The following is a 26,359-nucleotide window of genomic DNA, read 5'->3' as shown; positions in this document are numbered from 1 at the left end:
GCTTCGTGGAACGATTCGAATTTTCCGCTACATGCATACGTTTAAAACTATTTGAAGTATTTCTGGAGCACGTTACTACATATATACCAGAGTCCCTTTCAGGATCGTGACATGTCAAAGTGGAGACGCCTCTTTGTGTGTTTTAATAATATACAGGTTAATATAGGTTATTTTTTTATGAACACATTGTTAACGGTATACTGCGAAATAAATTTTAGTTTTCGCATACTTTTAGAAAATATGTCAATGTTTCTGAAATGAAAAATTCATTCGATTAACATCTCCTATCTTTAAAATTTCGATTCACGTCTCCCGTCAACAATGTGTTAATACGGCAATTATATTTAAGTGGGAGGTGAGAGGGATTTTATACATCGTAAAGATTGTAAGTATAATATCAATTTTCAAACAAGTTTTATAGTTTAAAATTTGAAGTGTTTCTATAAAATCTATACGGTTCTGGGCGCGGCTACATCAATGGGTACAGCTTCTTAATTGTACTATATTGTTTCTACCTAGTACACGCATATCAAGTAAGTAAACAAATGTCTTTGGTATCCCTATCTCTTTTCATAACCAACAGAGAAGGTTTCTCGGAATTTTTAAGAAATACACCTGTCTCGGTAACTAGCCATATTATACCCCAATTCGTGGTCCTTTAACGAAGCTAGACTGTGTATATTGAACATATTTTTATTGAAATTTCAGAATGAAAGATACAGGAATGAGTGAAGAAGAATAAAAATAGAGAATAAATGAACAGATAAAATGAGAGAAATATCGCATAAGATAGTTGTAACTAAAATTTAATGTAACGTGTAATTAAATATGTATCTTTGCAATTTGTATTATAAATGTATACGAACACGTTTAAAACCGCATGACAATAATCAAGCACAAATAAACATTTAAAATCGCGTATCAGTGTAAAATTAACGACGTCAATTAGAGACGTCTTATTAATCCAATAAATAAAGAGCATTAAAACAACTTACATAAGGATAACGAAGACGTATTACATAAAATGCACAAGATCATTGTCAACTTAATATATGTATCAAATGTAGCAATATATAATTAGTATTCGATCTTATTGTCATATAAATACTTTTTTGATAAATTTATATAATAAATCTAATACACATATGGATCTAGATAAGATAGTAGATAAGATTCTTTTAACATAATAACATTGGATTTTTTAATACTTCAATCGTAATCTATAATGGAATACACTGAAAGGTTATCAAATTGATAATAAAAAGATCCTATCGACTAATAAAATCTGTCTATGGAAATTGTAATACTGTACAAAGTTAATTTAACATTATAATGTTGTAACGTTATACAGAATTAGTTTAACGTAATAATATAATTTACGATTTGTCACAATTCTAAACTTGCGATACGAGATGCTGAAATGTTACTAAATCAATAATACAAAAATTCAGGTTTTGAGGGGCTATTGAAACATAACATCAACACAGAGCGTATCTCGTGAAATTATGAACATTATATCGTAACAGTAATCTATCCATCGCTGCTTGGCAGCCATCTTACAAGTCTATCCCCAACCCGTTAAATATTTCTCCGATGCATAAAAGTAAGTCCCAGGCAGGGAAGCAACTATAGCGTTTGCGCGGATCACGTATAATCAGAACCGGTGAAGGTATAAGTGGTGTCAGTCGACTACGAGCGTTGGGGAAAGCGACGTCATACGAGACGCGGTATTGCACTGTCGATAAGTCGTGACTTAAATCAGCTTAGTTTTCGTAAAGTGTCACATGATACTAAATTACACATTAGTATACAACGAGTAATTCCAGCTGACTCGTCAAATAAAGTATAATAGCAGAATAGTAAGTAAACGTATCAATTAACCCCGTACATTCTATAGCCCAATTATTAATCATCAATTTATACGTTGAAATAGCGAAACAGTTTCCTACAGTCGATCTCGCGCGAGCCTTTGTAACTTTCGTCGAGTACGTGCAACGAAAAAATTCATTTAATAAAATTCATAAACGAGCTATGCGGAAGTCAAACTGATCGACTGCCATCGAAGGTAAAATCATTTTGTATTTCTGAAAACATCGAACAAATTATATATTATATATCTTAATACTAAAATGAAGAATTTTTCAGAAAACGCGGTCGATCAATTTGACTTCTAAGTCACAGAAATAATCTATCGCTGGAACGCTCGCAGAGATTCAACCACCGTTACGCGAGTAACTTCGTGACTATGCTCGGATAGCCTATTACAAACGAACCCATTTGACGAATCATTCTGATTGATAACATCTCTAAAAGTCAGTTTTCACGTATTGCTTGTTAACGGAATGGAAGCGGAATTGCGCTTACGGCACGCGAACGACTTCAAGAAGAAGTTTCGATGGAAAATGCTTAAGCGTAGCGAACCGGCCTGAAATGCGGCGCGAGTTGATTTCCGGCCCGACGGGTACTGTCAAACTCTCATGGCTTGGTAGCTGAGTAGCCTTGATGCGTAACACCTCAATTACATCATTATCGAGTCTGTCAGCGCGCTAAAATTATTGCGCCGCCGGCATTCGTTCACTTTCAACGAATTTGTTCAAATGTGCGTCGCGTACTCGCATAGATACGTTTAATGTTCGTCCCTTAAGGCGTTCGTGTACGCCCGATTAATCGATAAACTGACCGGCGTTTCCCATAAAAGCGGCAAGCTTTTCACAGTGAGACACAGTGAGATAATTGCACAAGGTCAGTCCATTAATCAACATTGACATAATGGTACATAAACACAGAGAAAGATAACGATCCTGGTATTTAGACCGACAACGCGATTCTTATCAGAAGGGATAATAATAAAATAATCCTTGCTACACGATTCAAGCCAAATTGTCTAAAGCCTTCTTCGATGACTCTGACGGATTGAAATGAATTAATTGTACATATACGCAATTATAAGTTGTCCCGCCCTGTATTAAATTACACGCTGTTGAAGCATTATTAACGCGACGCTATGATCTCTTTCAATGACCATTAAACGACGTAATGATAGGGACGTTTATATAATTTATAGTAATTTGCTCGATGTTTTTTTATGTGAAATATGATAAAGAAAACGTGCGACGGATTTGTAGCGATTGTGCTAAAAGTCGTTTAATCTTTTTCTTTCCTCCTTGAATTCTTCGGAAGTTTCATAGAAATATTAATATGCGTATATGTAACGAGTCGTGTAAAGATACTTTAACAAAACAACTAGTTATTGCCTTGAAGCAAGGACATTTGGTGTTACACGTAAATGCAATTTCCGATCGTAAAATATTTCTATCAGTATTCGCGGTATGATTTTATTGGGAATGTCTGCTTCTTGTTTAAATGTTTTTTTTATCTTCTCTTCTTTGTGTCTGTTTATGCAAATATTCAAACAGGCTAGTTAGCGCAAAAGTAACGTAATTCTCAAAAATAAGCATGTAACATAGAACGATATAAGCAAAAGATGAAAATGGGATCTGTTATTCTCGAAATGATATAATTTTTAAATTTAGAGTTTTCGTCTGCAAAAATAGATAAAGTATTCTAGCATGTTCTTTCGTATTTAATGTAATTTAATTATAAATAATTATAAATAATCATATGAATGATGCGATATAAATATTTTATAGTTTTCATTACTTAATAGTTCTCTATAATATTTATTGCAATTTTTATTTGCCATTATAATTTTTTCACAGAATTAATCTGATAACTCGTAACAAATTACATGATCTTTTATATTTATCTTCTTCGAGCTTCACTCGCATTTAGATAAAGTAGTATTTTTATTTTTTATAGTATAACGATAGTAATTGACATGAAGTATTTACATTTTTCCTAGATAGATGTCAACTAAACACAAAGATCAGGGGAAAATGCAGCCTAAAGGACAAATATTGAATGCAATTCATCGACTAATTGAATTCATTGGCAAATGGATATATACCTTCATTGCATTCTTGAAGGGTCCTGCAGAATCTCAACCTCCTATAAAGGATCTAACACTTTTACACAGTGCAACTACTTTAGCATTAAAAATTCGAAATAAACAGGTAAATTCATTGTGTTCTTCCAATACAAATCAAATCTGCTTGCAAATGACTGTAAGATAAGTTCTACACGCTTATCAAATAATAAATTAAAATGATCACAATCTCTGTTTATCTATTAATAAGTCTTTATATACAAATTACAAGTGAACGCATATGATTACAGTTAACTTCACAAGAAGTGGTACAATCATACATAGATAGGATAAAAGAAATTCAACCAATACTAAATTGTGTAGTGGAAGATCGCTTTGAGGACGCCCTCAAAGAAGCAAAACTGTGTGATGATCTTTTGAAATCTGAGAATGCTCCATCTTCTCAAGTATTAGCTGAAGAAAAACCCTTCTTTGGAGTGCCTTTCACAACAAAGGTAAATCTTACTTCATGAAGTATGCAATAGACATCTTATGATGATTTTATATGTATATTAAAACAAATGTGAATTTTTTGATTACAGGACTGTATTGCAATTTCTGGAATGAAACAGACAGCTGGTTTAACCATTCGTAAGAACATTGTTTCCGAACGTGACGCAGAAGCGGTTAGATTAATGAGGGCTGCTGGAGCCATCCCTCTGGCTACAACGAACGTGTCAGAATTAGCCATGTGGTGGGAAACTTCTAACTGTTTATATGGAACTACAAAAAATCCGTATAATACGAGACATATTGTCGGAGGTTCCTCTGGTGGTGAAGGTTGTATACAAGCTGCAGCTGGTTCGCCATTAGGAATAGGATCAGATATTGGTGGTTCTATTCGTATACCGAGCTACTTCAACGGACTTTTCGGGCACAAACCCTCTACTGGAATGGTTTCGAACGATGGCCAATATCCGAGTGCACAAAGCGAAGACCAAAACAGATTGCTATCTATTGGCCCTATGTGCAGATACGCACAAGATTTACTGCCTACTTTGAAGATTCTTGCGGACAAGAATGCAGATATGTTGCATTTGAACGAAAAAGTAGACATTTCGAAACTTAAGGTACGGATAGAATGTTTATATTACAACCATTGGTCGTATGTAGTATGTGATAAGTATTTATTTCAATTTAGTTTTATTATATGGAAGACGACGGTGGTCAATATTTCACGTCTCCAGTTGATTCAGAGATAAGAGAAGCCATGAGAAAGGTAGTTCAATATCTGGAGAAAGCTCATAAAATTAAAGCGACTAAGATCCACATTAAAAAAATGAAAAAAAGCATCGCTCTGTGGATGGCCAATATGAGTTGTAAAGACGAAAAAGATTTTACGTATGAATTGTCGAACAGAGTGGGTCATATAAATTTATGGTGGGAATTTTTGAAATGGACACTGTTCCTGAGCAATCATACATTGATAGCTCTTCTTACTGCCACGTTTGAAAGATTTGCCGTGAAGCATGGAAGCGACAAACACACGAAATTCATACAAGAAAGTAAAGAACTTTATCGAGAATTTCAGGTATGATCTCGTAATGAATTATTGATATTTATGAATTATATCAATGATCTCTTATCTTTTATAAACTACTGATGCAATATGATGTACATTCACAAATGCCTGTAATGTAACTCATCAGGATTGGAATTGGCTCCTACCTTCTTCGTCTTCCTTTCTTACTATTGCATTACGGAACAATACTATTTATTAAAATGGACGTGATTTCTTTCTCGAGTATTTCGTGCGAACTGGTCAGACTATACTAGTTTGTCTTTCACGGTATCACGAGTTATTTCTAATAAGTAGAAGAAAGATATTGCTCTGCATGCAGAATGAAATTTTTTCCATCCAATTATTAAAGATCTCTATTATTTTTGTAAATATCTTTTCATCTTGTAGTTGTATTCACGCGACGAGAAAACGACTGACTAAAGTTGAAGCATGTATCCAGAAATATCCGAACTTTTATCTTTTTCCTAAATCAATACCATTACTATCCTTATTGTTAATATTTATTTCTAATCAATTTTCTTCGAATAGGATATTTTAGGTGAAGACGGTGTGTTCCTATACCCAACGCATCCAACTGCGGCACCAATGCACTACGAACCGTTGATTAAACCATTCAATTTTTCATACACTGGAATTATTAATGTTTTGGGCTTACCTGCTACTGCGTGTCCCCTAGGTTTGAACAAACAAGGACTTCCTATTGGTATACAGGTATAAGCTTTGGACTATTAGTATTAATAAAACTAGAATGGTAAAATAAGAATTTTAGTGTAATATGTAAATTGTATGTTACAGGTTATTAGTGGCCTACATCAAGATCGTTTAACCATAGCCGTTTGTGAAGAACTAGAACGGGGTTTTGGAGGTTGGGTACCTCCAACTATTGTAGCTTGATACGATACTTGTCGCTTAGACAATAATCCTGTGCGTAATACGATGCATAAAGTTTCTTTTTACCATGCCCTGTTATTATCATTTTTTGAGAACTAACTTACACCTGATTAATCGATATTAGCCAATCATTAAGGTAAAGTACAAATATTTATCCAAAACGCAGATCTTTCAAATACTTCGAAAAAAACTGAGAAAGGACTGAGAAGGAACTGAGACACTAAGAGAAACTAAGAATTCTTACAACTATACATAATATAATAAATACTAAATTCTTTTTTTTATCGGTTTATGTAACCGATTATAAACTAAGTCTCGCCGAATACGCAAAATTGTGCGTAATAAATATATACTATATGAATATATGAGATGTGCGTATATTTATATTTATAAATTGATGTTAAAAAATTCATTTTTCTAACAAAAATCATGTTGAAGGAAGTAATAACATTTGTACATAAGTAAACTACTACACTGTATTTGATTACCGTTTTTATATACCTCATCATAGATCTCTATATAGGGTTTTCTATTTTCATACAAATTGACAGAAAGAGAGAGAGAGAGAGAAAGGGAGGGAGAGAATGTGTGCATGGACGATATAGAGAAAAAAACCAATTACATGGTAGTAGGATGCTTTTGATAATGATGTGATAAAGTATTAAAGTTTTATGTTTATAATGTGTATTGATGTTAATATATAGTATACATACATATATATTTTATATACTAAAGAAATAAATTTTTATTTCTTCCCCATTATTCTATCACAACTTTTCTTTTACCAATGTGAACCAATGTGAAAAGTGAACATTTCTTAATCTATAATTTTGTTGATTTACTTTGTGATGAAAATTGTAAATATTTTTCAATTTGTTGTAATATAAAATAAATCCAAAGAAAAGTCATCCGAATATTAAAATACTGTTTTATTAAAAAATACAGTTAAGAGAACTAAAAGACTATCTACGACGCAATTTTTATCACACTTATAATCCTAACAATATGTAAGTACAGGATTCGCATTTCTCGAGAATGTCATACGAAATGAGAGATCTTCGATTTCACGATACATTTGATATCAATAAATAATTTAATACATATTTACAATCCTAATATGAATTGCCTGTCGTATAAACTCTTTAAAAAAATGTGACTGATAGTTGTATGAATTTCATACACATGCAAAGATTTTTGTTAACTATGCTCATGTTTTCATGGACAGCGATAAATAGCCTATAAAAGTTGATAAATATCATAATCTTAAGTTCACAATGTAAGTACTCATTGAAAGTTATAACACTATATGTGAATGTTTTTTGCATACGATAGAAAGAGGAACATAGAGAATGTTCGCGCAATGTCCATTTTATTTTTGTCACGAACAATAGTAGTAGCAGTATGTAAATATGTCTATGAAATAATGAAAATTCGCATGGAAACGAATTCATTCTTTTCATGATAAACGGTATTAAAAATAAAGTAAGATAAAAAAGGATAAGAAGTTCAATGTTTAAATAACACATTGATCTAGTTGAACCAGAATCGTATATATGTATAAAGAACAAAAGCCTCATTAATGTATAAATACTTATTAAAAATGATGTATATCGTATCACAATATATCTTTTAAAACCTACAGAGAATACAAATTTCACGGAACGTACTACATTCTACGGATTTTAAACCTAGCGACAGTATTTGATTTCATTATATTTAAAATTGAAAGTCAACACTTCTCGTGGAAGTACTACTGCGTTAATTTGTTTTAACCTAAGAAGTCGAGAAAATTAACATTACGTTATGAGATTCGTTTCTTCGGAGGCAGTTTCAATTTTACTTGTATCAATTAGTGCATTCTCTGATCTGTTATCTAACGAATTATCCTTACTGTCGTCGCTATCTGGTCTATTTGAGATTTCATATTCATTCGAGCGTCTTTCAGATTGAGATCCTAACAAGTTATCCTGCACATCCTTGTATTGTTCTCTTTTGTCGTCAAAGTAATCAGCGCTACCATTGCTTAACATTCTATCTCTACTTCTACTGCAAGAATCCTCGTTTTCCTTTATCGTTCTACTATCTCTTCTACCTTCTTTCCTTTCTGCATATCCATTAGTACGATTAATTAGATTCAGTTCTACATTTGTTCCTCCAGGTTTCTTCGGCGACTGATTCTTCGTAGAATTACCGAAAGGATTGAAGAATCGCCTTCCGTTCTCTTTATTCACACCATTGTTCGATTTTATAGAGTCTGCTTCGTTTCTTTTATGATTCTCCATGTCTCTAGACTCGAATTTCTTATCGCGAGACTGATCTACGTTCTCAGCTTGCTCTTTCTCTTTCTTTATCGCAGCCAGTTCAGCTTCTTTCATCGCTGAATGAATAACTGGTTCGGCCCATAGTCCTGGGTTAAATGCTGGCCCTGTGCCACCTAATTCCGCTGGCAAAATGTCAGTGGGCAAGTGTTCATGCAGGGTGCTCAAATTATTTCCATGTAAGTAGATCTGAAAATATTAGATGTACATTGGTCATGTTTATAAATTCCATTGAAAAATAATTTTTTTATTGAAAGATAATTCTTGAAATACAATATATCCGTCTGTTTTGAAATTAAAAAGAATGTTCGTTTAATGAAATTAGATATTCACACTTTATGCAAACATACAACACTCTACAGCTTTACGCTATCTTAGATTATCTATTGGTCAATATTTAGTTACTCGTATCTGAAACCCATATGCATGTATGCAAAACGTTTCAATTTCAGCGTCAAGCGATTATACACATGGTTAAAAATTAAAAGCAATTAAAAGCTTTGCTTGTAATAATAATTTGCCGGGATGTGGAATTTACCGAGTGTATTATCTTAATTGATACAATTACAGCAATTGACGTCAAGTAGTTGCATTTTGATGCGTTCGTTGATGTATATTGTTTACATTAATTAATCTTCTTAATCTATCTCTATCTTTAATATAATACGCTACTATGATACGCATTCGAAGCTATTATTTTATCCCTTTCTATCTACTTTCTAATATGTACTTTGTCCTTCAGCAGTTCCTCCTACCTTGTTCCGAGTTTTCTCGTCCAAAAAAGGTTTCACAAGGGCCAATGTGGCCTGAACGTAAAGCGGCGCCGACAGGAAGTGTATAGCTTTGAATCTCGCCGGAAATCGTCCTCGAAGAGCAGCTATTAGGTTTCGCAGTGCCGCTGCGCCCAAGGCACCGCCCTGTCGTAAAGAGAATCCGCTCCAATCTACCACCGCCACGAAACCGGATTGCTAGAAAAAGAAATGGAACGTCTAGAGCTATAGAAGACTAAAAGACTTACTTTGTTTGTTCGAGACTTAAAGATACACAAACTTATATGTGAATTTTACCTGATTCCTTGGGTCTTGTATAAGAATTTCTAAAACCAAAAAGAGTGCGCGTTGAACTGATAATGCTGGTACTGCAATAGGGTCCCATTGCGAGGCTAAAATAACGAGTACGCATCTCCCTTTTCTGAAAATGAATTTGACTTATGATATTATAACAATATTTTTATATTAATAACAATAATAAATTATTAATAGTTATACTGAAATCGTATCTTAGAAATATGCAAATATGCTGTAGTTACAAAGAATGATGTCATCAATAAATATAGTAAACTTTGTATTTTTATAATATTTATCGGTCATCAAAACTGTCATCAATAGATATGGTAAACTTTGTATTTTTATAATATTTAGGATTAAATATTCCCTTTTATCAATTATTATTTCAAAAATGATCACAATTTATAAAATGATATCCATACTCTTATATTATACTCAAGTTTAATCATCAGTCAATCAAATTTTTATCATTATATAACAAATGTAAACTATCTATAAAATTACTATAAATTATTAACTTATTTTTAGCTAAATAATATCCGAAAGTACTAACTTCGCTATGTCTACGTAAATGTTAATATAAGTTTCAGAATGTATTAAATAGACCGGAAACAAATTTAAATTTCAAAATGGTACCTATCACGTGCAGGAAGTACACCGGGTATTCCAGCGCGCAGCGCCCGCTGCAAGGCTGGATCTCTTGCGGTTAGATTGCCGAAGATATCCTGTCGATGCGCTACTTGCGCCTGATAAGCGGCTATCAGGGCAGCAGCTTGTTCCGTGCGATATTTCCGGGCTAGCAGGAAACGTGTAATATATTCATCCGTGCAGTGCTTCAAGTCTAGAAGCAAACAGATGGGTCATTGTAATGCTTCACGTGAAAAAAATAGCCGGCAGGAAGCCGCTCGAACGCGGACATTATGCCGGAAATTCGAGGATCGACGCGTGGAAAACGAATCAGTCTAGGCGAACCTAACGGGACCAATCGAATGAAATGTACTAATGCGAGTACTATATCTCCGTATTATCAAGAGATGTATAATACCATATGAAAATCACATGGGAAAAATACGATCAATCAGCTTTTGTTGATTTTCTAACTTTGTATCACTGACTGAAAAGAATTACAAATAAACGTACAATGTTTTGTAAGAAATAATATCAGTTATCCCTAGCCTACGGATACATATCTATGCAAATTTATATTTTTATGAAGACAATTAAAAGAACGTAAGCCAGCTAGCAAATTGTTTCATAAATTGCATCAAATATTCTAATGTGTACTATATTTTGAGTATTTCATATATTCTCTCATTTGAAGGTATCTCATAAATGAGTAAATATCAGCAGTTTAATTACTAATTATTTAACTACACTCTAATTTAATTAAATTAATATTAGTCTGTATAATTAACATTGATGATAAAAATGTTCAAGAGAGTAACAAAGTTACATACGTATTCGATCTGAAAATAAAACGAAACTTAAAAATTAATCTTCTATAGGACATGAAAAATATGACTTATCGTATTTCTCACCTGTGGTCTTTATACAGATTACGATATAGTATACTCTAATTTGCTTTTGTATCTCCAATTTGGTAATTTTAATACAACAGAAGTTTCGATAAATAATTCCGGTCGAATAACGGTCGAGCGTTGCGAATAAACCCCTTCTTACCTACATCCGGCATTTCACGCAATATTGCTCGGACGGTCTTAATGGCCAGTTTCTTGTCGCATTTGTCGAATCTGGCCTCCTCCTCATAAATACTCCGTGCAAGTGCGGGACTCATGTGACCTCTTGTGGTGTCCCACATGTACTCGCAATACTCAGACATCTTGCGGACCCGTCTTTCGCCTTACCACAGATCTGCAGCAATCAATAGTAATCGAAACATCCGATGAAAACGAAAGATCCTTTTGTTTAATATACATACACCATGGCGGGCAAAAGAAAATTTATTAAATAAGAAATATAAAAGGATATCATAAGTTTTTTCTATATTGTTTTATTATTATATATATAATATATATATATATATATATATATATATATATATATGCCACAGAATAGATGAATGTTGCCAATATGGTAAAAAATTGTTACTACAAAAGTGGCTAGATTCTAGGATTCAATTTTAAACTTTCTTTTATCCACTGCTGTATATATTTGGCTATTATACATGTACTATATTTATTGAATTTATTAAATTTACTGATTATGTGTATATATATTTATTTAGCTATCACTATATGTATACATATATGTTTAACAAGATTGCGGAATCTTATCGATAAATTAACATTTATAGTTCCAGAACTTGTAAATATAAGAAATACACTTCCAGATATAAAAGCACAAGATACCAGCAAACGTACATATACGTGAAACATTCAGTACCATGGAACACTTGAAGAGACACTCCCTTAAAGTAAATGAAGTACCTTATGGAAATGAAATTTATCTTCATGCGTATTATATTTGCACGATGTTTATACAAAAATGATTGGTCAATGCAAACATTTGATACGTGGTCAATACGTGATCAATACGTGATCAATATATAATTCATATACTCACGTGTGTGAAAATATACTCGAACTACGATAATTATGTTTGAAAAAAGCAAGTACATATAAGCGATGGCTAAAAATATATTCAACTGTCTTTTCTTTAGGAATATTTTTGTAAAAATATCACTTTCTCAATTATTCTTTATAATTTTATGTTCTGATTCTATAAAAAATGACAGATGAATCAACGCTTTAAGAAGACATCGAACGAGTCTAACTAGTAGCCGGAATGACTCATTTCTAGGTGAAACACCGTTGAGACGCAATACAGCTTGCAGGATAACCGCGACCGGTTCGTGTAACTGCTTATTGAGACTTTTACTTTGATCCGGCGAACTTCATAAAATCATTCAGCAATAATTAATTATTTCAGACTTACTTTTTGTAACATGAATCTTAATTTGAGCCATGAATCTATATTTTCAAGGTAAAACTTTCTAGGATACGAAATATTTCACTTTAAAAACGAAGAAACGAATTCCTATCAGCGTTATCGTAAAATTATTGCTTGTCGTTACTTAAGAATAATTTGTCAAGTCATGTAACTATTTTTTCAGTGAACGATTATTTACCGCATTGGCAATTTTTATGTAAATTTATGTTTTTATAATAGAAGTACAGAAATAGAACTTGAATAAAGATTAGAGATTCTAGAGTTAGTCAATATTATATATATATGCGAAATACTACGTTCTTTACCAATTTTATATCATATATAGAAGATATTTTATATATAGACAAATATTATATAAAATCTAATATAGAATACAAGATAAAAATATAATAGTACCATATAACATACATTAAATATATATTTTTGTATATGACATGTATTTTTGCTTTCTGCACTTCTCAATAAATATATAAACATCCGTAGTGCAGCTATAATCCTTAATTTAAGGCTTCAAATACAGTGCAAATTGAACATATGTCAACAAACATTTTATAACTACTACATTTTATAAACCACGTTTGTGACAGTCTATCAACGTCAATACTATTGTTTCCCGATATCTCTTTTTCCGACATAAAAACGTACACTTATGTTAATCACAGATGTGGTCTGTATGTACATATAAATCGTTAAAATCTGTTGGAAACGTAATCCTCTTAATCGCAGTGCGTGTAATTACAGAGCACGGTGTAATTAAGTACAGGAACTTATTAAAAATGCTACGGAACGTTAATTTGGGTAAAATCAAAGAAGCTCAAAGCCATTTAAAATTCATTAAGATAGCCATCATAGGTTATATCTAAGCCATTGCTTTGAACACGAAGCACTTACGAGATCTACTCGTGTACACCATTTTGTCATATGACATTTTCTCAGAAATTCACTTGATACATAGAGTTGTAAAAAATAACCTGTAGATCATTTGAACAAATTAGAATCATGTATACTATAGAGGAAACTGTTCACACTAGACGATCCGCGACATATGTAAATTGTTGTAAATCGTAACTAGCTTAATGGCATAAGTTATATTTTAATGCCGCACTTACATAAAATATTCGCAACAGTCGTAACACACTTCACTGAAAATCACACTTTCTTCTTCTTTGTTTCTTTCTTATCACTGTCGGTATTGTTCACTGTTGCACGAGGTATCTATGTGACTTCTACGAAATATAAAGTTACACTATGTCATGAATTATTTAAAAAAATACTACACCTTTAATTTACCCGCTAATGTTAATTGTATTCTGTATAAATTTGTAAACAAAAGAGACAAAGGACTCGTTCATCAGAGGAGCCTTGTTGCTCGAACGGTCACGAGCGAACGGCGCGCAATGAAGTCGCCTGTTGCGATTCGCTCGAAAGTGTTAGAGCATTGAGAAACAAAGGAGCGAGTGAGACTCTCAAGGAGAGATGCTTGCCTTATTGAAGGAAAAAGGAAAAGAATCGCCGACGGTGTAACGATGTAACGATGGACTTGAGACGCACGGTTCAGAACCATGACTTGAGCTTTTTAGAAATATAAAAATCCGCTATACATTTTCTTCTTTTTTTAATATACCAAAATAACGTTAAAAAATCTATCTTTAGACCATCGATATTTATACAATTTTGCAAAATATGATTTCGATCTTCCTGGAAACTTAGAAATCCACTATATATTTTTAGTTTTTAGTATCTCATAGTTTTTAGTTTCATATATACAAGGTGAAATAAAAAAAAAAACTCGTAACTTCTAGAATAGATAATACTTGACAAATAATAAAAAAGAGTTATAGTGCGCATGGGTCGGAAATAGAACAAATTCAAAGTCAAATAATTCCTTGTTGCGCTTGAAGCGAATAACTTCCTCGCTTCAGAAGATATTGTACCGTACGGAAACAATGGATTTTACCTGCCTCGATACAAAATACCAGTGAAATGGTTAGAACACGTCCAGGGATCTGAGTACGCAATTCTCTGATACAAAAGTATCAAGCGTGTGTGGAAATGGAAGGAAATCTATGTACAAAACCTTCTATAACCAAGAAATGAAGAAATGATAAGGTAATCCATTGTTTTCATGCGGTACGATAGCTTCTGAAGCGAGCAATTTTCTCGCTTCAACGGAAACAAAAATCTGTTCATGACTTTGGAACTCTTAATTTTTCCATCCATGTCTATTACGACCTTTTTCCATCGTTTGGCAAGTACGATCTACCTCAGAAGCTATGAATCCTTTATTTGCCTCACCTTGTACATTAAAAGTTACATTTAAGCAAACTATCGTAAAAATTTTTACGTCATTAAACTTTCAAATTTCTCACAACAATTACGTTTGCTTTTTAATGTTAGTCAAAGATTCAAATAACGTATAAATTAATTCGATCTCTTCTATTAACGATACGCTTAATAAAGAAGTAACAGAAAGGGAGGTACGGAATGAACAAAAGATAATTCGAATTAAATGAATTCAAATTTTGTTCATGTAACTAATAGAAAAAACATGACAGAGAAGAGACGGTATACAATAAAAAGGGCATAGGTAGTTAGAGAGAGACGAAAATAGCGTAGTTACGATCGAACGTGAAAAGGACAAGTATCGAGAGAAAGAGAAAAAGTGTAACCTGTGCTGAAATCAAACGGGAAGGAGAAAGGAGGGTTGCAACGTTAAAGAGAAACGAAGAGAGAACAACGATAGAAAGGAAAAAGTAACGCGTAGGAAAGAGATGGAACATCGACAAAGAAGAAGAAGGATGACCGCTGAAGGTGGGAGTAGGAAAGATAAAGAGAAAGACGGACGAAGCCGGTTACCAGTGCGGCTGACTCACCGATCGTTCTCGTTGCGCTATCAGGTAAAACCGTTCCCCAAAAAATGCGAGCATCCAGTAGTAAAATATATAGAAAACGCTTACAAAGTGCAAAAATAAAATTCAATTACGTAATTTTGCTGGTTCGACAAAAATTGCACAATATATATGTCATTTTAAGTCTTTGCGCATAGTATGTGGTCAGTGAATTCTTAAAGAAGTTTCGTAATATGTACATATACGTATTTTTATTACATTCTCATATTAATGGCAAAATTTTACTTGTATGGCAATTACTTTCAAAATAAGAAGTACATATTACTCGAAGATTAGAGTTGAGATATTACTGTTAAATGAATTGTAATATGCAACAATTGTCCGTGGATGTTCTAGTGACGAGCCTGCTTGACCATTGCGCATCTGTGACGAGATAATCAGAAAAATTAATTGACCAGATGTCCCGAGCCGATTTTTGTCACGATACGATCATATAGAACACGGTGAACTAATTTTATCTTTAATAAATCGTCTCGTATATTATTGAGAAAAGATTCGTTCGAAAATTTCTATTTTCAAGGAGCAATCAAGATTTCGAAGGCAACAAATACATTGCTTCAAGAGAAGGGAAAATAAAATGTACTCAAAGTGTATCATTTCTGTACAGCTGTATAAACCCCACTTGGTGATTTGAGTAAGTTTAAAAGAAAAAGAAACGAAGAAAAACGGATCCGTAAAAATATCGTTGAAAAATTACTAGTTACGGTTCACTTTGGTAATATCCTGTCGAGTCACGTAATTATATAAAATATCATGTTATGTTGTTTCCACGAACTTCCATCAGCTCGATTTTCTTTAAATATTTTTACGCCGAAAATAAATAACATAATAATAAGGTCATTACGAAATGTTGATCCTCGACACACAAAATGATATACGTTCTCGATAATTTAAAAAAAAATAAGCAAATTCGTATACTATCGTTATATTTTGGTAAGAATTCTGATGAGTCACGTTCGAGAGTCGCAAGATTGCAAATGAATTCATAAACATTCATGGTGATTAACAACCGATGATAATTGTTATTAGCATATGCACGATTGACTTTTGTATAAAAGAGATATACACGATAAAGATTTTCGTAAGTACACAGCGTCCTCTCAGAACAAGCGACTGGACGATTAAAGTTCTATTGTATATCCGATAAAGGAAAATCTTCTTTTATAGCGCGAAACCATTCAATTCTTCCATCGATCGATTCCCTCAAGGACGAGAACTGCTGGTATCGTACTTTAAATTTAAACACCGTGACCCGCGATCATTTTGTCGATACTGTTATACGATATTGATTACACAATTTAATTCACAATTAAAAGAACGTGAGTTTTCAAGTTCTACAGAAATACAAATATTTGTATAAAAAATTGCCTAATTAAATGCATGGCGTTTTTCAATTATTCAGTCAAATTTAATATAATAATCTATAAGCTGAGAAACTTACGTATTAATATTTTGATTATTAAGCAAAAATATCAATTCTATATATGGAAGAATAGGAATTCTGTGCAATATGTTAGTAATAATGAAAAAGTTTTGTAACAATAAAGATTAATGGTCCTCCAATGTATCACTGCCACGTTCAATTGAGTTCAATAAACTTTGACATCCCCTAAGTACGCGTAGCAGTTTATATCGAACTACACTACACATGTTGTATAAATCCTCTTTATAGCCATATGACTCTTTATAAGGAGCTTGTTTAGGTTTAATAGAAAAAAAAGATTCTCTTTATAAGATTAATAATAACTTAAGGTTGAATCAAAGACAACTATGTGCGATTTAAAAATTAGCAATCACTTTTTAATGGGATTATTGTTTCGTTTTTGACATCGATAAAAGATGTCAGAGCTTATGAATTTGAATAATGTAAAAATTCAAATTATTTAAGTGCAAATTACGAACAGATAACCTCAAATATCAATGAACCGTTGTGAAATCTGACTGCTATGTCTCAATGTATATTTTTAATTAACAATCACGGAGTTTTGAAACTACGACACATATAAATTACCAATTTTTTGCGGTGCATCGTGGGCTTGTCTGCGTTCGAAGGACGAAAACAGATCTGTTCGTGTAACGCCGCCATACATTACGCAACATAACGGTAGAAGCGTAGCAGAGAAGAAGACAGAAGTTACCGGTTTCTTTTAACGTTGTAAAAGGTAGCCGCAACCCATTTTCTCGAGGTTTTGATATCTTAGTGCAATCAGATTTCAATATTACGGTCCACTTTTGACACAACAAGCATTAAAACGTTATCTCTGGTAAGCGGATATAAAAGAGTATAAGTTAAATTTTGGTCAACTGAATAAGTACGCTAATATTTTCTACATTATTATCTTTTGTTTATGGTTTTAATAGTACAAGTCAATTTCACTTCTTTCCCGCTTCTTTACCTGAAATTCTAATAGTATATCAAAAATCTAATACCTGATTTTACATTGTATTTTAAATATTATAAGTGCTTTTCTGCAAAGCTAATACATCATTCTGATTTACACCTTTTTACCTGCCCACCAGAGATTGATTTTATTCAGTATTTTGTGATTTTTATTTGACAGTTTTTTTTATCTTCACATTACATTACATATAAGTCTTATGGCTAGTTCTGAATGAACATAGACGACACGTCTAGACGTCATAGATGACGACTTTCTTTTATATTACGGGTTGAAGGAAATGCAAAATAATCAAATTGTTATTTGCACCGTCTATATTTACGTATACCTTAATTATGTGTACCTATACTACTTTCTTTCTTTCGGAAGAGGGACTAATTATCGTGTAGAAAAGGCTTACGAGAAACTAAACTATTACGTATCGTATAGCAACGTAAGTACTAATTGGTGCTTATCTATGAAAAAGATAGTATGTTACAATAAATCATGGTTTCGTAAACATATCCTACAAACGATACGAAAGAAATCTATGTAAAAAATATTATAAATATATATATGAATAAATTTGTCTTCTTCTTATATGATACGATTTATCTACCCTTTAATTTAATTTTCTTCGTATGATACAAAATAAATTGAATTAAAATGATCTATAAAAAATGTAAACAATAATAATTTAGATATTGTTTCAATAAATATTAAAGATTCGATGAAACCTGACGGTGGCAAAAAACAAGATATAAGAAAATCTATTACTATTTCCTGCTCGGCATGGAGCCATAAGTATGTTCATATGTATAGTACATAGTTACCTGTTTGTTCTACGTCAACAGTACAGTTTTGTATCGAAAGCCGTAAACCACAATTGACACACTGAATTTAACCACTGCATCAGGCGAACGAAAAAATACATGCACATGCGGACGATCCTTCGAAACTACGAGACACAAAGAATAATACTTCCGGAAGGTAGCAGGTGAACATTCTACCTGCGGCGCGAAACTGTCTGTTCGAAACTCTTAGTTAACCAATTCGTTCGTGAGCCCCCTATGGACTCGACCGTTACTAACAGCTGTTAACATGAACGTTCTGTATTCTAGGTAAAAATTCTTCTAAATATGTAACTAAAAACTGTATTTTATTTAATAATACTTTATAAAATCTGATTTAGTAGATTTTTGTAATAAATTAAATCACTAATAATATAAATTAAATCTCTAATAATATAAATTAAATTATTTCAGTGATTGCATCTTTTTTATTGATTGTTGCAACTAAGCTTTATTTGAAACCATTGTATGAAATGTAATTTATTAAATTTTCATTAGAAATTCAAAAAAACTAGATTATGTTTGCGATGATATAAATAATATTATCTGAGTGTATACTTTTTAGTGACGGTTATAATTTTATTAGAATAACAAGAAATATTGTTTACTTCGTAATACAAATGGTTTTAATATATCAACAAAAATCTTATAGTTTTGTACAATTGAGTGGTCATTCTTTTTAGTTGGTTTGATTGCCGTATGAGGTCACTATTGAGAATTTACTGATATATGACGTATTGCTACTGATATAGATCCTATGCCTAGTCAGTGGTATTGCTGAGTTATATTGTTTAATCAGAGAGCTAATATTTATCAAAATACAGACGCACACAATGTATCACCTTGTTGATTTTAACGTGCTCATGAAAATTATTGTTAATATTACCATTAGTAAATATTATATTAATGTTTATATCGAATAGAAATTATTTTTTACATATGATTATGTTGAGATGGAACTACTAGATAGATGAGTAAAATTCAATGCTACTTTTTATGTTGAAATTAAATAAACTTATTTCCTAACAGAACTTACTATAAAATCTAATTAACACTACAATTATAAATTACTTCTATTACTACGACTAACTACTACACTATAGTAGTCACGAGGATGTCGATCTCACTACGCTTGATATTAAACTTTTCTTGTGTCCTGATTTGGGGTTGTATTTATGCCGTGAGCAGAAATACACTTGCTGACAAAAGTTAACATATTTGATAAAAATAAAAATAAAAAAATAAAATATTGTGAAAAAGTACACACATGAAACTGCGATATGTCTTTTTTTTTCGACTATATTCGTGTGAGATGTAAATTAATATTAAATCGGGTAAACAAAATAGAACTCTGTGACATAAGATGAGAAACATACTTTGTTTGAATCATATAGCTACTTTCAACAAAAACTAAATAAAAAATAAAATATTGGGCAACACGTGATACATATCAAAAGTTGAAAAATATATAGTAATTTTCAAGCGATCATTATGTTTCGTAATCTTTGTCGATAAGTCTATATGTGGCTTTATACACGGTGACATTATCTTTTATCTTTTTGAGTCACAAGTTTTTGAAGAAAATAAAAACCTAAGTTGCAAAAAAAAATGGAATGGGATAAGTGGGATATATACAGTCCCATCACATATTCAACTTCAAAATTAATATAAAACATCAAATAATATGTTCTTTTTATTATAAAACAACTTATTCACTCATAATAAATTCTAAGGAACGAAACAACATATACTGTTATGGAAGACAAAAATTCACTGTACCATACAATTTGCCAACCTCAATTACAACAGTGTCAACAACTTACTAATGCGTTTTGACTATATATTAACACATTTACCGTTGGTTCATAGTATTGCCAACTGAATGAAGAACTTTCAATAAAATATTAAATTGTATGACTGTGAGTAACTTCAATTTTTCTAAATGAGATAAAATATATCATCATGCATAAAGAGTGAGGCGATCTTTAACCCACCTATATCCAAGGAGTTAACTATGCGGAAAATTTTTTCGAATGTACGCTTTTACCATTTGCATAGATTATAGATAATTAACATGCGCAATTTCATTCAAAAAAAACGAAAATAAATGATGAAACAAAATCAAAGGTATTTCATATTTACAAATACAAATAACACTTAAAAATAATTAAACAAGAATTTGAACTTTGACCGTCATACACATTTGATCCTTTTTTGCTTGCATTTATAATTTACGACATTAATCGTGTTTACATTAAAAACTTTCTGCTTCAGCAAGATTGTACTAATAAACTTCTGACAACTGATCATTTAAATTGATCATCCAGACGTAGTAAACAGTAAATATACGATAATAAAATCGAAACGAGACGAAACGTCATAACGTTCATTATCGTTTACGATTCAAATGCTAAATGTCATCAATCTATATTTTTATATATAGTGGGTCAAATTAATAATCGGTCATTTTTTAAAACAGACTAACTTTTTTAAAATTTAACGAATTGAAATCTGTTGCAGAGGCAAGCGATAAGCGTCGTAACGTGTAGGAATCTTTCAGAAAAAAACCATCTAGACGATGAATATAATTGTTAATATAATGTTGAGAATCCTGGGATATTGACCACAATATTGATCATCTGAACGCCCCTTTAGATTTATTATAGTTACAGGTTGAAAAGTCGTAAACAACTATGATTTTCAGTATTTTCAACCGTTTGTAGTTCATAGTAACGTGGATCTGGTTCCGATAAAATTTTCAGCATGTACATAAGTAGCATAGTTTAAATTTTCATTACAGGCTCAAATAAAAACATTGTAAAAAGCGATTTCCACTATTTTCTTTGCGATTCGGACTAATTGTCATTTTTTCAAAATTTTGTTTACACATCATCTAATGAACCAATTCGTTTAGGTTCTTAAATAAATTTACATCGTTTTATACGATAAAAAAATTGATCCTGTTTTAAAGCGCAGGATACATTAATATAAGTCATGTGTTGACGACAGATTCGTTAAATAGAATACAAACTACTTGATTTGTCAAATGAATGTAAATATTCAAAATCTACTAGCACCACGGTATCACACGTTTTCTCTATCAGTTTTCGCGAATGTTTCCTGCAAATTATCAAGAGTTCCTATAATTGAGATAAAGATATAACATATCTTATATAACATATATATAAAGTATATAACATATAGTATAATGTGTTATTAAAACTATCTTGAAATCAGCCATATCTACCTAGTGTTTGAGCACAACGGCGACGAATCAGCTGACTTCTTCGTTTTATCTATTGCTCCCCATTCAGTTAAGACTCAACGAATCGTGGAGCACAGTTAACTGTTAGTCCGTGACTGACTTTCCGTCGAAATTGATGTGCTTCGTGAATTCACAAGACTGGCCTGTGATTCAGTTGGTTGTATCGTATCTCACTGTACGTACCTCGATCAATCTACATATCAACAGACCTACTTCTCCTGATTTTTCAATTTCATCATTCGGCATAGTTTCATAAATTAAATAGAATTAGATCTTCCAACGTTCTTTAGTCATCCGTCAAGGTAGGTTTAAAAATAATTAACAGTAAGATAAGTCGTTGCTCTAGTACTCAACTGTTTTATCTCCATTAGTTCGTAAACTGAAGAAATGAGTTTAAAATCTATAAGTAATTTGATATTATTGCGTGAAGGTAGGACTTGAAAGGACTAAATATTTGTTGCCTTCTAGGTAGAATTTTCATCATATTATCATGTATTTGTATTTTTTATACCAATTAGACGTATGTGGATTGATTAATTATATGTTTCTAAGAGATGAAGTTAAGAGGAACAGTTGAGAACTAGGGCCACGAAGTGTCAATTGTTTAAATAGGAATGCAGAAATGGAGGAGAATACTATATGATTGAAATAAAAATGAAACGAGAAACCTTTTTGAGTAAAAGTTGTTGATTTTAGATTGTTGTAGAGTGGATTAAGGGTGATTAGAAATCGAGTGATGCGATATGTAATATATTTGAAATGAGAATGAACTGAGAAATTATTTAAAATAAAAATTATTGATTTTAAGAAATATTAAATGGAGGGTTAAGCGGAATGCAATAAAATAAGCGCGAAAGAACTTGTTTAATATAACAGTTGTTAAATTAATATCGTTGAGGATATTATACTGAAGTTGGACACCGCGCTGATGCGGCTGATAATATTGGATTATTAATAGTTATTATTAATAATAATAATAATAATATTAATTATTAATAATTAATTTTAATTAAATAATTAATTATTAATTAATAAATAATAATAATGGATAATATTGGAATATTAATTACTTCCTTAGATGATCGAGGAGCGTATTTTTTAAAAGATAGAAAATTAAGTAATGAAGTAATAACAGATTAAAATAAATTTTTTGCGTACAATTTTACTTCACTTATATTTTAATGGGATAAGAGAAATCGGATCCTCTGAAAAACAGATCGAGGCAGTTTATTTAAAGAGGTAACTGCATTCTCATCTTAAAAAACGTAACTCACATTCACAATAGACTTAATCAGTTTCGGGAATGAATAAAAATTGATCGATTTCATTAGAAATTAAACTCACTTCTTTTTTTAAATGAATTTACAATACTCTCGACTGTGAATTTCATAAGTGCAATTCTTCTTTTTAATAAAATAGACGTTTTTTTAAATCTATGGTGCTATATGCACGTAGAACCATACAAGTACAGAATGTAAATTATCCTGAATACTTTCATTTTGTCGAATAGAAACACTCTTTGCTCTTTGAAACCATTATAATTATCTTCTAACATTAGCAACAAAAAAGTGGTAGTGCAGTTCCTGCCACAATTTGCACAATTTAGCATATATTTGATATTAGAAGTATTTATTCTCTAGAATGATGTCGAATTATTCTTTTTTCGCTAAATCTTCATTGTATTAGGCCATCCCATAAGTTCGTGCCGACCTTTCATTGTATACATTTCATATTTTAAAGAAAAACAAGAGAACTTTTATCGAGACGGAATAATGAAAATAATGATGGGAAGAAGTTGTACAACGAGAGGGGGATTACATTTTTTCATGAAACTGAAAGGTATGTAAACAATCTTAACATATATAACGGCACGAACTTATGGGATGACCTAATATTTAACAATTTGTACAGAAAATGAAGTACGAATTAATTTAAATATTTCACTGCGTAAATGTTTCACTGAAATTGATCCTCGTGCGAAAACATTGTCTGCAAACCTGTTTTTCTGGTCGATCCAGATCTCCGTTCTTTTCTTCGAATCAAATAATCGAGTTATTTATGACTATGATGTTTGTTATTTTCACATAAATTCTGTAATATTTTCATTCATTCCTATGAAAGAAATTATTTAAAGATGCAATACCTTATCTTCTATACACAAAATTATTTCGCTAATTATTCATTATTTATACGTTGTTTTTCATCACTATGATAGCTAAACTTACCATATTTTACTTGAAGATTTCACTTATATTATGTCTTATAATTATACTTCTACCACGTTCTTAATGATGAATATGTTATGAATTTGTAAAATATAATAAACGTAAGGAAGGCAGCTATATGAAATTCGTAAGGAATATTATACAAACCGGAAGCGGACGAAAGGCAAGAGATAATAAGTACAATAAATACGATACATTATTTACATGTATAAGAGAAATATCTTTTTGGTAGTATATAGTGCATTCACGTTCACCTTGATGGCTCGTCACTTTGTCAATTTTATTACTGTTATTATGAAAGATCGGAAACTGATAATTTTCTGATCTATAATACCAGAGCAGTCCATATTTTAAACCAAGTTGAACTCGGGTTTCAGTCATTTATCTGGAAGTTGTTAGTGGAATAAGTGCAATCTCACTGAACAACCTTATATAATATTTTATTATATGTCTATTTAATAAGATTTCGTAAAAGTTAAAAAATTAACGTTCGAAAAAAATATTTACTGATATTTTTTTATTAAGCAGTAATGGTAAACCTTCTGAATATTTGTTATTGAACACTAGTTAATAGGTCAGTATTAGTTATTATATCTATTTGTTATATTATATATATTTATTAATATATTTATTGATATAGGAATGGTTATTGTGTAAATGTGTTTTTGCTTCCATTACTGTGATATTTGATATACTTATTGTTTGCAATATTTATTCTAAGGTGCATTTAAAATGCAAAAGTGCACAAAATGTATATATGCAGTATACAATCCTAAACTATTTATAATAATATAGAGAGCACTGGATATAGTTCACAATGGATAGAACGAGTCTGTCTTAAACCAATCTTTTTAAGAAATGTATATTGGAAATAAAGCTTAGTAGTAAAAAAGCGTATAATACTAGAGTATGTATAATTATCGTGTAATTGAAATGTATCTTGCATCATCATCTGTGGTGCAATCCATATCTATGTTGCTCAAGTCTCTTCAGCTACTTTGTAGGAATTTTATGAGAGTAGTTATATGATCGTTGTATATCCAGTCGTATATTAAGAGATACATAATTTAGCCCCGTATTGACTTTTAAATATTAATTCCTTGTAAAAAACAATATTGCGACTTAAAACGTCTAAACGTTTTCTTAATGTCTAGATTTTTAATATGACTTCGTCGATTAGGATCTCCATAATGTTTGTTTCATGTTTCATGAAGTTATTTCTTCTAACTTAGATTAGATATAAAGCTTAATGGAATTGTAAAATTGAAAATTGTAAAAAAAATGACATTTCTTTTTAATATTTTTTTTTTTATTCAGTATAGAATTTAGTAACGTTTCTTTTTAATATTATAAAATCTTTTGAAAATCTAAATAATGTTTAACAAAGTTGAGTTCCTTTAAAAGAAGCAACCCATTAAGTATTTATTCTTCAGCTTAATTTTGGTATAATTACTGAAGCTATTTTTATTAAATATGAAGCACTGTGTTTATTTCTTATATATTGATAAATAATGTATTATTTAATATAACATAATCAGAATTACATATATGTCGATACCGTTTAAAATTATTGAATTTTGTCTATTATCGTTTCCATTTTTATTGTTTGCTATTTAAATAAAATTATTTACCACAATAATGCTATTCTGGTTAATATAATACTTTCGTGAAGATACAAAAATCTTACCGTAAGAAAATAATAAAATAAAAATAAAGAAAATTTTTCCGTATAAAGTTAGTCAATAATACAAGGTCGCACCCCATCTGTCAATCGTTAGTTGAACCTAACCTGTATGTCATAGCTATCAGGTAAGGATTATGCGTCAATTGTAACAAATTTCGCGGAAAAATCATTTCTATAAAAAAAAAAAAAAACAATATTAAGGTACGTGTCGATTTGGGAATTTCTTCCGATAGTTGCTCTCAAGAGTATTCTTAAATTGTCTGTCTATCTGAAAGCAAGTTCGAAAATTGATAC

The 26,359-nt window shown here is 31.4% G+C and overlaps 3 protein-coding genes and 2 long non-coding RNA genes across 23 annotated transcripts in view; 3 read left to right on the top strand and 2 right to left on the bottom strand.

Annotated features, from left to right (window-relative positions):
- Positions 1 to 7: 7 nt before the first annotated feature.
- LOC126916527 (fatty-acid amide hydrolase 2-A) lies at positions 8 to 6,952 on the top strand. Of its 11 annotated transcripts, XM_050722411.1 has the most exons (9): positions 1,378 to 1,859; positions 1,934 to 2,065; positions 2,146 to 2,461; positions 3,867 to 4,073; positions 4,237 to 4,440; positions 4,528 to 5,055; positions 5,127 to 5,516; positions 6,036 to 6,218; positions 6,303 to 6,952. In XM_050722411.1, the coding sequence occupies exons 4-9, from the start codon at positions 3,867 to 3,869 to the stop codon at positions 6,399 to 6,401; spliced, it is 1,611 nt and encodes a 536-aa protein (XP_050578368.1). In that variant the 5' UTR covers positions 1,378 to 1,859; positions 1,934 to 2,065; positions 2,146 to 2,461; the 3' UTR covers positions 6,402 to 6,952. The 11 variants fall into 11 exon arrangements, 10 of the variants coding, with proteins under 10 accessions (XP_050578364.1, XP_050578373.1, XP_050578368.1 ...); XM_050722415.1 differs by lacking the exon at positions 2,146 to 2,461 and having other exon boundaries at positions 1,934 to 1,985; XM_050722413.1 differs by lacking the exon at positions 2,146 to 2,461 and having other exon boundaries at positions 1,934 to 1,985; positions 3,863 to 4,073.
- A 354-nt stretch (positions 6,953 to 7,306) lies between these two features.
- LOC126916528 (clavesin-2-like) lies at positions 7,307 to 22,280 on the bottom strand. 6 transcript variants are annotated; one of them, XM_050722423.1, is made up of 6 exons: positions 22,139 to 22,280; positions 11,464 to 11,655; positions 10,420 to 10,624; positions 9,784 to 9,907; positions 9,472 to 9,684; positions 7,307 to 8,905 (listed from the first exon to the last, which is right to left on the bottom strand). In XM_050722423.1, the coding sequence occupies exons 2-6, from the start codon at positions 11,621 to 11,623 to the stop codon at positions 8,195 to 8,197; spliced, it is 1,413 nt and encodes a 470-aa protein (XP_050578380.1). In that variant the 5' UTR covers positions 11,624 to 11,655; positions 22,139 to 22,280; the 3' UTR covers positions 7,307 to 8,194. The 6 variants fall into 6 exon arrangements, with proteins under 6 accessions (XP_050578380.1, XP_050578376.1, XP_050578375.1 ...); XM_050722419.1 differs by lacking the exon at positions 22,139 to 22,280 and adding an exon at positions 18,874 to 19,099; XM_050722418.1 differs by lacking the exon at positions 22,139 to 22,280 and adding an exon at positions 13,863 to 14,180.
- LOC126916536 (uncharacterized) lies at positions 15,291 to 16,497 on the top strand. Its single transcript, XR_007710644.1, has 2 exons — positions 15,291 to 15,650; positions 15,999 to 16,497. It is a non-coding gene; the product is annotated as an uncharacterized LOC126916536 (long non-coding RNA).
- LOC126916530 (androgen-induced gene 1 protein-like) overlaps positions 22,212 to 26,359 on the top strand; it is a 13,607-nt gene continuing 9,459 nt past the window's right edge. The window contains exon 1 of one of the 2 annotated variants that reach the window (XM_050722424.1): positions 22,212 to 22,331. In XM_050722424.1, coding sequence (XP_050578381.1) covers positions 22,272 to 22,331 — 60 coding nt within the window. In that variant the 5' untranslated portion in view covers positions 22,212 to 22,271. Of the gene's footprint in view, positions 22,459 to 26,359 lie in introns of both variants that reach the window. The other variant, XM_050722429.1, reaches the window with a different exon arrangement.
- LOC126916533 (uncharacterized) overlaps positions 23,363 to 26,359 on the bottom strand; it is a 7,715-nt gene continuing 4,718 nt past the window's right edge. Inside the window, exons 5-6 of one of the 3 annotated variants that reach the window (XR_007710638.1) lie at positions 24,382 to 24,766; positions 23,363 to 24,268 (exon numbers count right to left, since the gene is read on the bottom strand). This is a non-coding gene — a long non-coding RNA (uncharacterized LOC126916533). Of the gene's footprint in view, positions 24,767 to 25,773; positions 26,238 to 26,359 lie in introns of those variants that run through there. The other 2 variants (XR_007710637.1, XR_007710639.1) reach the window with 2 other exon arrangements.

Source organism: Bombus affinis, chromosome 5, assembly GCF_024516045.1.
Source record: "Bombus affinis isolate iyBomAffi1 chromosome 5, iyBomAffi1.2, whole genome shotgun sequence".
In the NCBI taxonomy this organism is placed as follows: Eukaryota; Metazoa; Arthropoda; class Insecta; order Hymenoptera; family Apidae; genus Bombus; species Bombus affinis.
The sequence above is the reverse complement of the archived record's forward strand: the minus strand, read 5'-3'. Positions and strand labels throughout refer to the sequence as shown.

Excerpts from the sequence above, each read along its gene's own strand:
- LOC126916527 (XM_050722407.1), top strand. The coding sequence starts at position 112 with ATGTCAAAGTGGAGACGCCTCTTTGTGTGTTTTAATAATATACAG. Across the intron at positions 5,517-6,035 it reads AACTTTATCGAGAATTTCAG|GATATTTTAGGTGAAGACGG; the intron begins GTATGATCTCGT and ends TTCTTCGAATAG. Across the intron at positions 6,219-6,302 it reads GACTTCCTATTGGTATACAG|GTTATTAGTGGCCTACATCA; the intron begins GTATAAGCTTTG and ends TGTATGTTACAG.
- LOC126916528 (XM_050722423.1), bottom strand. The coding sequence starts at position 11,623 with ATGTCTGAGTATTGCGAGTACATGTGGGACACCACAAGAGGTCACATG. Across the intron at positions 10,625-11,463 it reads GCGTGAAATGCCGGATGTAG|ACTTGAAGCACTGCACGGAT; the intron begins GTAAGAAGGGGT and ends GTTTGCTTCTAG. Across the intron at positions 9,908-10,419 it reads GTACTTCCTGCACGTGATAG|AAAAGGGAGATGCGTACTCG; the intron begins GTACCATTTTGA and ends ATTCATTTTCAG.